General features: G+C 45.1%; 1 protein-coding gene across 4 annotated transcripts in view; it reads left to right on the forward strand.

Moving 5' to 3' along the window:
- Positions 1-12,965, forward strand: part of NEMP2 (nuclear envelope integral membrane protein 2) — a 235,885-nt gene that overhangs the window by 202,140 nt on the left and 20,780 nt on the right. For all 4 annotated transcript variants that reach the window (XM_069225893.1, XM_069225891.1, XM_069225894.1 and 1 more), the window contains one exon: positions 7,381-7,495. In XM_069225893.1, the coding sequence (XP_069081994.1) occupies positions 7,381-7,495 (115 nt within the window). The remainder of the gene's footprint in view (positions 1-7,380; positions 7,496-12,965) is intronic.

Below are 12,965 nucleotides of genomic sequence, written 5' to 3' on the forward strand. Positions count from 1 at the left end.
CAACTTCCCCTTTGGAAGTTCACTGGATGGTTCAAACCGTCCGTGGAACTCATAATCAGGCCCAAAGTGTCAGGGTTTCCATACTATTTCCTTCAAGGGGTTCATAGTGATACTGAAGTTGCTGATGAAGGAAGGAAGAAGTCTCCTCTGCTCCTGTGTCCTCCTTTACTTTGCCAAATGAAAAACAGCTGTTTGGTCGATTGAGATAGACTCGGGCGGTCTTCTGCTTTGTCTGAAAACTCCTGCTCTTCATGTTTGACCTGTGCTGCTGCTGCAGCAGTGGCAGAGGCAGTAACTGTCAATCATACAAAGGAGAAGTTGTAGAAGGTGCAGAAGCTTCAGAACTGTGCATGTTTTAAACCCTCTGTGCCCCTGCGCAGGCTCTTTTTTTTGAAGCATGCTGCTGTTGGCGCAATCCAGCCGTTTTGGGCAGAATGTAATGTTTAAAACAAGGAGAGAGCGGTTACATTGTTGGTGTAGAATCAGGGGCGCAACTAGCCCCAGACTTTAAAGGGGGCTGCTAAGATTTTGAACGATACGCAGCAGAGCCATCATCAAAGTTGGAGTCATAATTACTGTTAGAGTCTCCCTTCACTGATAAATGTTTAATTTTAATACTCAATTACATGCAGAATTTTGTGCTTTATTTTCTGGGAAAATCACTAGCAACTGTGCTTTAGAAGCACATTGAGGGTAATTGAATAGAGCTTAAGAAATCTTTTCAAGATATTTGCTGTATCTCGCCAGACTGACCGCCCACCACCCAGATATTTTTTAAATAGAAGAGGCCAGTGGTGTAGTTTAGGCACATTTCTTTTGCTATTTTCTATTCATACACTATTTATCAGCATACAATATGTTTACTGTATTCGTAGGATGGGATGTTAGTATGCAAGATTGACTGTTTTTCTGTTATGAGCAAGGTGCCTCAGATTCACGTTCTCAAACACAGAGAAATGCAACCTGGTACTATGTGGTAACCCTAAGTTCTAGGTAACATTAAATAATATGATTCGGCACTCCAAAAACCTGAAATGAAATCCTGTTTGGAAAGATGTTGGCTGTAAAATAACATCAAACACAGAAACTGAGCACAGTGTATGAGTACACATGGTTCCCCAAGATCAAAAAATAGATACCCAAACATGAAACATACCTATGAATTCTGGCAGCTGCAGGATACAAACTAGTAGTAGTAGTAGCTGTGAAATATTATCGTCTATAGAATAACTCATCTACAGCTCAACTGTTTGACATGCTTATGTCCCCCGCATCCACCGAACCACAGCCGAGGGCAGATCCTTCTCCCACCTTGCCGCAAAGACCTGGAACTCCCTACTTCTCAACCTACGTCTGACCCAGGACCTCCTGACCTTCAGGAAGCACCTCAGGACCTGGCTCTTCGAGCAGTAGTAAAATCCCTCCCACCCCCCCTCACACCCCTACGCAGCGCCTTGAGACCCTATCGGGTGAGTAGCGCTCTTAACAAATTATTGATTGATTGATTGATGTATGGTTTATTGATGGCACTGTGAATTTATTGCCGTAGGATTTTTTTCAAGGTAAAAAATGTCATGCAGTAGTAGAAAATCTATACCCTTCACTTCAGTAGGGTACTCTTTTAGACTGTGGAAAAGGATAAATCAATTAGCGTGATTCTTCATGTAAATCTTCCTTTTTCCCATCATATTTCCTCTGTTGTTAACCCCTGCTTTAGGACATTGGAAAATTCTACCATTCCTTCCAAGTGATTATTGCACTACGGTAGTAGGCTCATGCTGTATAGCTAGTTGGATACTTTTATTCCCCAAATTCACCCCTGCCATCAACCCAGACTGGTAGCCCCCAGAAGTTTTCAAATTATGAGGTAAGATTGGGCTGTAAACCTGAGTAAAATGGTCATCTGATGGCTATGAGGTAATGGCTATAAGGTGTAGGATTCACTGACTGTCTTTGAACCAAAGAATCAGGTTTAAGACCCTCTGACTAACTCATAAAATTTGCTACAATTAAATGCCATTTGCCTCTGATAATTTCCTAAAGCCCTTCTGCCCGCAATGTCCCCTGAGAATTTTGGGTCATTCTCTTCTTTAGAGTCCCGGATAAATAAACCTTGCAGTGGGGAACAATAATTTTGCTCTCAGGACCCACAGCTTTGGAAGGAACATCAGTTCTCCTTAAAATAACTAAAAAATGATATAGTCTTTAAAAATTCAATCAAACCTTTCATATTTACATATCAGAGGTGCTGGCCATTTCTCATACTCTTAGTAATACTTGCTTTCGCACCAAAGTATTTTAGGTGGAGTTAGTTCCACAAAGTTGTTTTTGACGTTGGACTATAGTACACATCTTGAGTGAGGTATGTGAGGTTTGAACAACATGATCAACGCAAGATGTGGCTAATGCTGCTGCATACAAGCATTTGCTGTAGGGGAGAGGGTGAGAATAGACATCATTGTGTGTGCAATTAACTATCAAAGTTTGCTTGAAAAAAAATCACACATAGGGCCAGATGTACGAAGCATTTTTCAAGTCTCAAACGGGCCGATTCATAGAATCGGCCCGTTTGAGACTTGAAAAATGCTTTCTGGGATGTACAAAGCCCAAACTGCAATTCAGTAACTTGTTACCAAATCGCATTTTGGGTTTTGCGATTCGGTATTAGGAAGGGGCGTGCCAAGAGCGTCCCTTCCTAATACCGAATCCAAATGGTATGTATGATTGTTTTGTGAATGTGGTTGAAAAACAATCACAGTTAGCACCAGTTTCAAACTGGTGCTAACCCATTCGCAAACTGGACGGGGTCCCCTTTCCCCCTGTGAATGGCAGCAAAAATATTTTTTCAGAGCAGGCAGTGGTCCGTTGGACCACTGCCTCCTCTGAAAAGTTAAAAGAAAACGGGCTGCATAACATTTTTTTTTTTTAATGCTTTATTTAAAAGCAGTTACACACGTCTCCAGCAGGCCACCATCCCTGTGAGGGCAGCCATTTCCAATGGGGTCGCATATTGCGACCTACCTCATGAATATTCATGAAGTAGGTCGTTTGCGACCCCATTGGGAATCGCAAACAGTGTAAAGTACACTGTAGCACATCCGGTTTTGCAACTCGCAAATTGCGAGTCGCTAAGACTCACAGTTTGCGAGTCGCAAAACCGGATCTTTGTACCTGTGGCCCATAGAGCTACATAGTGTCTACCCACTGGATGCAGGGTTAAATAATCAAGGAAATGCTGCACAGAGGGACATGGCACTTTTGCCATAGCAGCTGTTTGTGAAGGAAGCTCGTTGTAAAGTGAGACACTTTTTGTTGTGTTAACACAGACATAACTGGTCGTATTTGAATAGTGCAGGTTTACCCTGTGTACCTGTGTTAGTATTACAGACAAACAACAGATGTTGATTTTTTTCCCAAGTCAGTGGTACCCATTTTGTCAACCTCTCAAGAATTAAAGGCTAAGTGGTTCAAATAGGATGTTAACCTGGGATCGTGGTATTAAACACAGAACTGTGGATGCATTAGCCCATTGACCTACCATAACAAGTTTTTGGGGTCTCTGTGTTGTTACCTTCAAATTCATCGTTTTTTGTAAAACAAATAGTGTAAGGAAATGCCTCCATGGCATGGTTAGCCCCTAACTTTTTGCCTTTGCTGATGCTAAGTTTTGATTGAAAATGTGCTGGGACCCTGCTAACCAGGCCCCAGCACCAGTGTTCTTTCCCTAAACTGTACATTTGCTTCTACAATTGGCACAGCCCTGGCACTCAGATAAGTTCCTTGTAACTGGTGCCCCTGGTACCAAGGGCCCTGATGGCAGGGACGGTCTCTAAGGGTTGCAGCATGTCTTATGCCACCCTGGGGACCCCTCACTCAGCACATGCACACTGCCTCCCAGCTTGTGTGTGCTGGTGGGAAGAAAAAGACTAAGTCGACATGGCACTCCCCTCAGAGTGCCATGCCAACCTCAGACTGCCTGTGGCATAGGTACCTCACCCCTGTAGCAGGCCATACAGCACTGAGGCAGGGTGCACTATACCACAGGTGAAGGCATATTTGCATGAACACTATTCCCCTACAGTGTCTAAGCAAAACCTTAGACATTGTAAGTGCAGGGTAGCCATAAGAATATATGGTCTGGGAGTTTGTCAAACATGAACTCCACAGTTCCATAATGGCTACACTGAAAACTGGAAAGTTTGGTATCAAACTTCTCAGCACAATAAATGCACACTGATGCCAGTGTGCAATTCTTTGTAACATACACCCAGAGGGTATCTTAGAGATGCCCCCTGAATACCAATCCGACTTCTAGTGTAGGCTGACCAGTTTCTGCCAGCCTGCCACACATCAGACATGTTGCTGGCCACATGGGGAGAGTGCCTTTGTCACTCTGTGGCCAGGAACAAAGCCTGTACTCGGTGGAGGTGCTTCACACCTCCCCCCTGCAGGAACTGTAACACCTGGCGGTGAGCCTCAAAGGCTCACCCCGTTTGTTACAGCGCCCCAGGGCATCTCAGCTAGTGGAGATGCCCGCCACTCCGGCCACTGCCCCCACTTTTGCCAGCAAGGCTGGAGGAGATAATGAGAAAAACAAGGAGGAGTCACCTACCAGGCAGGACAGCACCTAAAGTGTCCTGAGCTGAGGTGACCCCTGCCTTTAGAAATCCTCCATCTTGAGTTTGGAGGATTCCCCCAATAGGATTAGGGATGTGCCCCCCTCCCCACAGGGAGGAGGCACAAAGAGGGTGTAGCCACCCTCAAGGACAGTAGCCATTGACTACTGCCCTCCCAGACCTAAACACACCCCTAAATTCAGTATTTAGGGGCACTCCCGATCCCAGGAAATCAGATTCCTGCAACCTGAAGAAACAAGAAGGACTGCTGACCTACAAGCCTGCAGAGAAGGAGGAAGACAACTGCTTTCGCCCCAGCCCTACCGGCCTGTCTCCAACTTCGAAAACCTGCAACAAGCGACGCATCCGACAGGGACCAGCGACCTCTGAAGCCTTAGAGGACTGCCCTGGACTAAAGAACCAAGAAACTCCTGTGAGTTGCGGCCCTGCTCAAAACCAGTTACTTCTTTGCAACAAAGAAGCAACTTTCAAAGACTGCACGTTTCCCGCCGGAAGCGTGAGACTTCATAATCTGCACCCGACGCCCCCGGCTCGAGATCCAGAGAACAAACACCAGAGGGAGGACTCCCCGGCGACTGCGAGCCCGTGAGTAGCCAGAGATGACTCCCCTGAATCCCCACAGCGACGCCTGCAGAGACAATCCAGAGGCTCCCCCTGACCGCGACTGCCTGTAACAAGGGACCCGACGCCTGGAACCAGCACTTCACCCGCAGCCCCCAGGACCTGAAGGAACTGAACCTCAGCGCGGGAGTGACCCCCAGGCGACCCTCTGCCTAGCTCAGGTGGTGGCTGTCCCGAGAAGCCCCCCCGTGCCTGCCTGCACTGCTAGAGTGACCCCCGGGTCCCTCCATTGAAACCAATACAAAATCAGACGCCTGCTTTGCACACTGCACCCGGCCGCCCCTGTGCCACTGTCAGGGAGTGTTCTGTGTGCCTACTTGTGTCCCCCCCAGTGATCTACAAAACCTCCCTGGTCTGCCCCCCCCCCGAGGACGCAGGTACTTACCTGCTGGCAGACTGCAACCGGAGCACCCCTGTTCTCCATAGGCGCCTATGTGTTTTGGGCACCTCTTTGACCTCTGCACCTGACCGGCCCTAAGCTGCTGGTGTGGTAACTTTGGGGTTGCCTTGAACCCCCAACGGTGGGCTGCCTATGCCACAGGACTGAGACTTATAAGTGTTTTACTTACCTCCTAATCTAACCTTTACTTACCTTCCCTAGGAACTGTTGATTTTTGCAGTGTCCACTTTGTAAAAATGGCAATAAGCTATTTTCAAAGACTGTATATGATATTGCTTTTATTCAAAGTTCCTAAGTTACCTAAGTGAAGTAGCTTGCATTTTTTGTGTTTACTTCAAATCTGAACCTGTGGTTCTTAAAATAAACTAAGAAAATATATTTTTCTATATAAAAACCTATTAGCCTGGAGTGAGTCTTTGAGTGTGTGTTCCTCATTTATTGCCTGTGGGTGTACAACAAATGCTTAACACTACACTCTGATAAGCTTACTTCTCGACCACACTACCACAAAATAGAGCATTAGAATTATCTAATTTTGCCACTATCTTACCTCTAAGGGGAACCCTTGGAACCCGTGGACACTATTTCTTACTTTGAAATAGTATATACAGAGCCAACTTCCTACAAATAGAATTTGTGTTTATGCAGCAGTTGCTGTGGCAGTTTTTTTAGCACTAAAAATAACACATTTCCATGAATTCCGCGATACCTATTTTATCACCGAGGAGGAAGGATTGAGATGCCCATCCTGGGATTCAGATAGGTTACCTGTTGATCACTGCAGGAAGCACAAAACTAGGACACACAGCCAGCAGTCTACACATATCTACACTAATGAAAACACTAGATTTTGATGCCAGAATTCACCTCATCATGCCTTGCATATGAACCTCCTTGAAGCACTTTGTACAGAAACCAAAATCCTCACACCATTTCGTTTCTAATGTCAGATTGTTTGTGCACTTTCAAAGACAAACATGTCCTTCACTTGTTTCTGTATTATCACTGTTTTGCTTTTTTTACAACCCCATGAGAACGTATATTTCTGGTTGTGGTTGGGTGATTTAAGCACATGTGCTGTTTTGTTGCGCCCCTCGGTAGAATGCATGTACCACCTATTAATAACCCTCTGCCACTCAGCAGTTGTCATAGGAACTGACAACTTTTCAGTGTTATACCTAGTGTTCTGCAGTGCCGAATCTAGCATTGGTTGTGTTTTGTCATTTAATAATAACCTATCGTGCCATGCACTTATCTAAATTATATCTAAAATTATCAATTTCCACCAGCATTTTATATGAATTGAAGTCATTTTCGCAGGGCTTTTGTATGTGTCTTGAAAAAGGGTTTTATGTTTAGTGTAAACAATGCACGTTAATCAAACAGTGTGAGTGGAATAACTTGGTTAGATAGCTTATTTACAAGCCTAATCAAATATAAATGTGCATTCCAAGAAGCATGTTTTTATTGTTTCATTTTTTGCTTTTTTAATTGATTACTCCTTCATGGAGTTGATGTTGCTGTCAAAGATACTATGTTGTATCTGCTTAGTGTTCAGAGGAATTCAGAAACAGGTAACTGGACCTTTGAGGAGAGTCCATTGCCTTAGTGTGCTAATCTTAGTTTCCTATTTCACGTGCATTTAATTTTTACAGATCTAGACATTTCTGCATGGTTTCATTTTATAGACTCACTGTTCACTCTGATTTTTTTTCATTGTAGCTTAGCACATTTGGACTACTAATGACTGCAGGCAGTGCCTTTTCAATATATATCATCAGCTATATTAAGGAAAACATGAATTGGTTGTGGCACGAGAACAAAAACTACGTATTGGGTATGTACTGTTCTTAAGCAGGTGACTTTTGGGTTTGTTTTTTTCACCAGTCCACTGTGCTTCGTAGCAGTGCATGTTTAGGAGCCCACAGTTGTGTTAAGGTTTCACAAGAAAATGGTGCCTGGTATTTTGTTTAATAGGTCCTTATTTATTATTATCTTTATGCGTTTTGTGATACCATTTTCTTTGACTCTCTACGTCGTTTGCTCCTTTGCCACACACTGGGAGAGATGCCCCTGCATGGTCTCTGGGGCCCTCATGCTTTCACTGGCCTCTGAGATCCCTGGGCTGCCATTTTACTCTTAAAAAGCTTGAAGCCCCCACTAATGTCAACAAGCATTTGCAATGCAATGGGTCTCGCATTTGCTCAAGTTAGAGCTATTGGCATTGTAAATTCATATCTGGGCGTTTTTTTGCCGCATAAATTGGTCTACCCTGCCTCGTAATTATGTCTTCCTGCCATATCATTCTAGTGGCCCTGCATATTACCAAAGCACTTCGATTTATCTCTGTCTGCAGCAAAATAATAAATGTTGCCAATTAGCTAAGGTTGGGCACAGTAATAGGCGGCCTCCAGTCCCATTACTCCATCAGCAATTTGGATTTAGCAATCTTACGCAGACAAGATCACGTGCATTTAGAAATTTACTATTGAAAAATAAAACTTATAAAGCTAGACAACTGGAAACGTTCACCCACATAATTGCGACAATTATTTTTAAAAATAGATTAAGGCAGGCCCATATGATTCTTTTTCGTCTCCTTTGACAACTCACACTCCAGCTACCGTCCCAACCATAACCACTGTCCTGAATGGGATGATCCACACTATTATAATGCCTAATAATATTTAGTCCAGCAGGTGTGGTGGAGTTTCACCATTATTAAGTGCAGGGTATTAGAGGAGGAAGCTTTTGCAATGGAGAAATTGTTGGAATAATGAACGCTCTGACAAAAACCCACCTTTTGTGCTGTTTCTCCCAAAAAATGTTTAACTTTTTAGTACAAAGCAGTTAGTGCAGAGGTTCTCCAACTGACTGGACCATAAAGGAAATAATTAAAAAGCTAAGTATTAGATGCTACTCACTTAATTGCTTCCCATCATTAACATATTTTGGAAGGAAAAGAGCATGAATGAGTCCTCTTTACTTCACACGGTCCGGGCAGGTCCTACTGCAGCCTGCCGAAGTGTCAACTCCGAAAAAGCCCTATTATTCCTCCCTGCCGTGTTGCCGGGCCAACTCACACTGAGGAAGGAAAGAGAGAAACTGACCCTAATAACCTCGTTGGAGGAGAGAGAAAGAGCCGGTAGGGCGGGCTTGGAGGCTTCAGATAATGCTTTCTCTTTCATTTACTGACAACACAGCAGCCAATGAAAACAGTATAAACTTTAAACTACATATCCCATGAACACACAGACATCCAATCATGGCTCTTCTCTAATAATAAAGATAGCATAACACTATAGTCCTTCCTTTTTCTTTGCTACTGCAGCAGCCAGTTAAGTGTTTTCATATCGTGCATAACGATTTTTTCAATGTTCTTTGATGTGTGTATTTACTGTTTTAAAGCACGCGCGCGCTGGCTTGGCTTTGCACTGCCGCGCTATTGTTGTGTTCATTGGGATCTATGATTCCTTTTTTGTCGGCCAGCGAGGACTGGGAGCAAAGCCGAAGGAGAGATTCTCTCAGTTTTTCTTCTGTGGACGTAGTCCACTTTCTACTTCACGTGCTGAGCCGGCTCGGAGGATTTCCTTCCGATCGGCTTAACACGTGTGTATCGTGCAGGGCACCTGTTTCTTTTACAGATCGGCCTGTCAATCACCCGACAGGGCTGTAATAATACGAAGTGGGCTCAGCCCTGGGGATTGCTTATTTAAGTGATTGCTTGAGTGATTATTTAATTAATTATTTAATTGGCTTATACGAGCAGGTGAATCCCTCCACAAATAATTGCTGGCCAAGCAGCTTCTAGCTGTTTCTCTCCTCAAAATTGCACCTGCTCCAGCTTCCCACCCCCTTTGACTTCTCCATACCTCCCAGCCTATGATATCATGGCATACTATGCCAGGAGGCGCAGCATCAGGAACTGCAGGAAGTGCCGGTGGAGCACCAAATGGAGGAAAGATTGGTGGAGGCACTTGGACATCATGTGCAGGACTTCGTGAATTGGGCCCTAATTCAGGCCTTCAAACCTTTTACCCAACCCTTGGCCAATTTTGTCAGGAGAGAATTTTTGGGTGAAGGCAGTCAGCAAACTCACTTGCAAGCTGGTGAGTGTGTGGAGGTGTCTGGCCTCTCCTTACAGCACTCTGGAGGTTCTTCTTCAGCAGAAATACTGGCGCAGATGGCAGCTTCAGTTCTGCGTGATCATGAATTTCCTCCAACAAGAATCACCAAATACTTTTCCTAAGTTCTCACATTCTCAGCTGGGATTGCAAGAGCATGCGAGTCGGATGACTCGCATGCAAATTCTGTCCCACGCAAAAAGAAGCTCAAGTCCCATCATCTTATTCCTGATGCACCGGCCCTGGTTAGTCGGAATCTCCTATTCTCTCCTGAGGATATAGTACACCCATGTTCCACCGAGTGGGTTCCCAATGCTGAAGTGGCTCATTATGTGCAGGATAGGCTGCGCAAAAGTTTTGAAAAGGAAATGCGCAATACTCTCAGATCTGAATGTCCACGGGCTTCATTGGTTGACAAATTAGCGGATACTCCAGAGTTGGATCCTAGTATTGCGACGTTTCTTAGGAAATTTACGAAGTATCGCAAAAAGGGACTGGACCGTGCTTGGCGTGGTTGCCAAGACAAATTGTTAGATTTGTCAGATCCATTGACGAAAATCCTGGACCTAGCCATCCAATTTAAAGAAACTAACACCCCTCTGGATCTAGAAGTCGTGCTGGAATTGGCGCAGCGGGCTATCTGTCTTTTGGGTAACGCCAACTGCGCCATGTGGACGGAACGCAGGCACTCCTTCTTAATACGCCTAGACCCCAAATTGGCAGAGTTAGCAACTAACAAAGCTGGTTCCTTAGCCAGTGGTATGCTGTTTGGCGACTAATTCGTCAAAGATTTGGGCAAATATTTCACGACTTTCACAGCTTTGGACTAAGCTCAATCTAATATCAAGAAATTATTCAACAATGCTCTTTTTGCCTGGGCTGGGCACTTCAGAGGCCAAGCACCAGACCGTAGATTCCAGGCTTCCTGATTTCCCACTCAAAGGGGCAGAGGACGTTCCTCTGATTATCAGACCTTCTATGCCAGTCGTAATAGAGGACGTGGCCGTTCCTCCAGAGGGTATTGTGGAGGTGGTTCCACTCAAGACAGCAATACCCCAGGTAAGGATTATTCCATTTTCTGAAGTAATTTTAGGGGGCAGAGTGCAGCAGTTCCTACTGGTGTGGCAAAATATTACACAAGACTCATGGGTGTTACAATCGGTCCAGGTTTTCCACCTAGAGCTATACGCTTCTCCGGTTAAGAGGGTTCTTCCTCCTCCGCTTCTTTTTTCCCTCACAGATTGCGCAATTATCAAAAAGGAGATTTTTGCGATCATACAGAAAGGAGCAGTTGTAAAGACTACGCCTCATCCTCACAGCTTCATAAGCACGATTTTCTTAGTGCAAAAGAAGGGAGGCGGTTCCCGCTTGGTACTAAGGGCCAGATGTAGCAAGGTTCCAAATTGCGAGTTGCAATTTGCGAGTCCCAGCGACTCGCAAATTGCAACTCGCAATTTGGAATGCAGAAAGGTGTCTCAGACACCTTCTGCGAGTCGCTATGGGGTCGCAATTTGCGACCCCATAGCGATTCAGGGCACTCACGGGGATGGTGGCCTGCTGGGAACAGCAGGCCACCATGTCCGTGACTGCTTTTAAATAGAGTCTTTGCTACATCTGGCCCTAAATCTCTAACAATTAAATTCATGGATTGTATACCGCCATTTCAAGATGGAGGGAATACATCTTCGAGATATGTTAAAAGACGGGGATTGGATGGTACAATTGGATCTCAAAGATGCGTACCCTTCAGTACCAAATTTCGCTCCCCACAGACATTTTCTTCAAGTCCAATGGGGGCCCCATTAGTTCAAATTCACCACTCTTCCCTTCGGGCTGCCCTCAGCTCCTTGGTGTTTCACCAAGCTTCTTCGACCGGTGGTGCAATTTTTGAGGGAACGAGTGAGTCTTATCGTATACCTCGACGTCATTCTAATTATGGCTCAGAACAAAGTCACGATCCTTTGTCATTTCAATTGGACTGTCCAATTGTTACAAGATCTTGGATTCGTCATCAATTCCGAGAAATCCAGCATGGTGCCAGTGCAGACTATCAAGTTCTTAGGTTTTCAGATAGACTCTGTCAAGGCCTTGTTGCTCCTTCCTTTATGCAAATAGACTTTGATCAAGAACAAGTTGAGGAGAGCCTTTGCCTCTCTGACTATATCATGGAAGACGTTGGCACGCCTTGTCGGCCTTCTTGCATCGTCAATTCTAACAATTTTTCCGGGGCCACTGCATTACAGGGCCCTTCAGAGGCTAAAGATTTTACATCTTCGGAAAGGCCTTCAGTATTGAGAGTTGGTTCCGTTCATGGAGGAAGCCAAGACTGAAATATCTTGGTGGCTCTTTCACATGGATGCCTCAAATGGCAGAGCGATATTTACCTCCAGTCCAGATTGATAATAGAGTTGGATGCCAGCCGGTGGGGCTGTGGAGCTCGTTGCAGCTCAGTGGAGACAGGGGTCGTTGGTCCCCGGGGGAATTGAACTATCACATAAATTGTCTGGAAATCTTAGCGGTGGCATTTGCAATCAGATCACTTTCCCCTCGCAGAGCCCATTGTTGCATCCTACTTCAGATGGACAATCTGGCCGCGGTCAGGTATATCAGGAGGGACCAGATCTCATCTATTAGCAGAAATCACAAATGATTTTTGGCATTATTGTCTGCATCACCACATTTCGGTGATAGAAGAGTACATTCCGGATCGTTCCAATACGACAGCGGATTGGAATTTGCGCTTCCTGCGGGATGGCAGCGATTGGAAGCTCATACCGCAGATTTTCCATACTCTTCAGCTGAGGGGGGGGATTTGTCAGATAGATTTGTTTGCTTCCCGGTTGAACAACCAGGTTCCGGGTTACTTCAGCTGGAGGCTGGATCCTCAGTTGATGGGGACAGATGCATTCCTTTAACCTTGGCTAGGGGATCTGCTTTATGCATTTCCTCCCTTTGCTATGATTCCGCGTGTCCTGGCCCAAGTACTGCGACATCAAGCGGAAATTATCTTGGTGACTCAGCCTTGGTTCCCATCTGTGATGGCTCTCTTGTGCGAATTTCCAGTGATGCTACCAGTGTGCCAGGATCTTCTCAAGGATCCGTCAGGGAGCTCGCACCCTCTGATTCTACAGGGACTCTTGTCTCTGATGGCTTTGAGACTTTCAGGAGACGATGGCAAGTGCC

The sequence above is a fragment of the Pleurodeles waltl genome, chromosome 3_1, assembly GCF_031143425.1.
Source record: "Pleurodeles waltl isolate 20211129_DDA chromosome 3_1, aPleWal1.hap1.20221129, whole genome shotgun sequence".
Classification (NCBI taxonomy): domain Eukaryota; kingdom Metazoa; phylum Chordata; class Amphibia; order Caudata; family Salamandridae; genus Pleurodeles; species Pleurodeles waltl.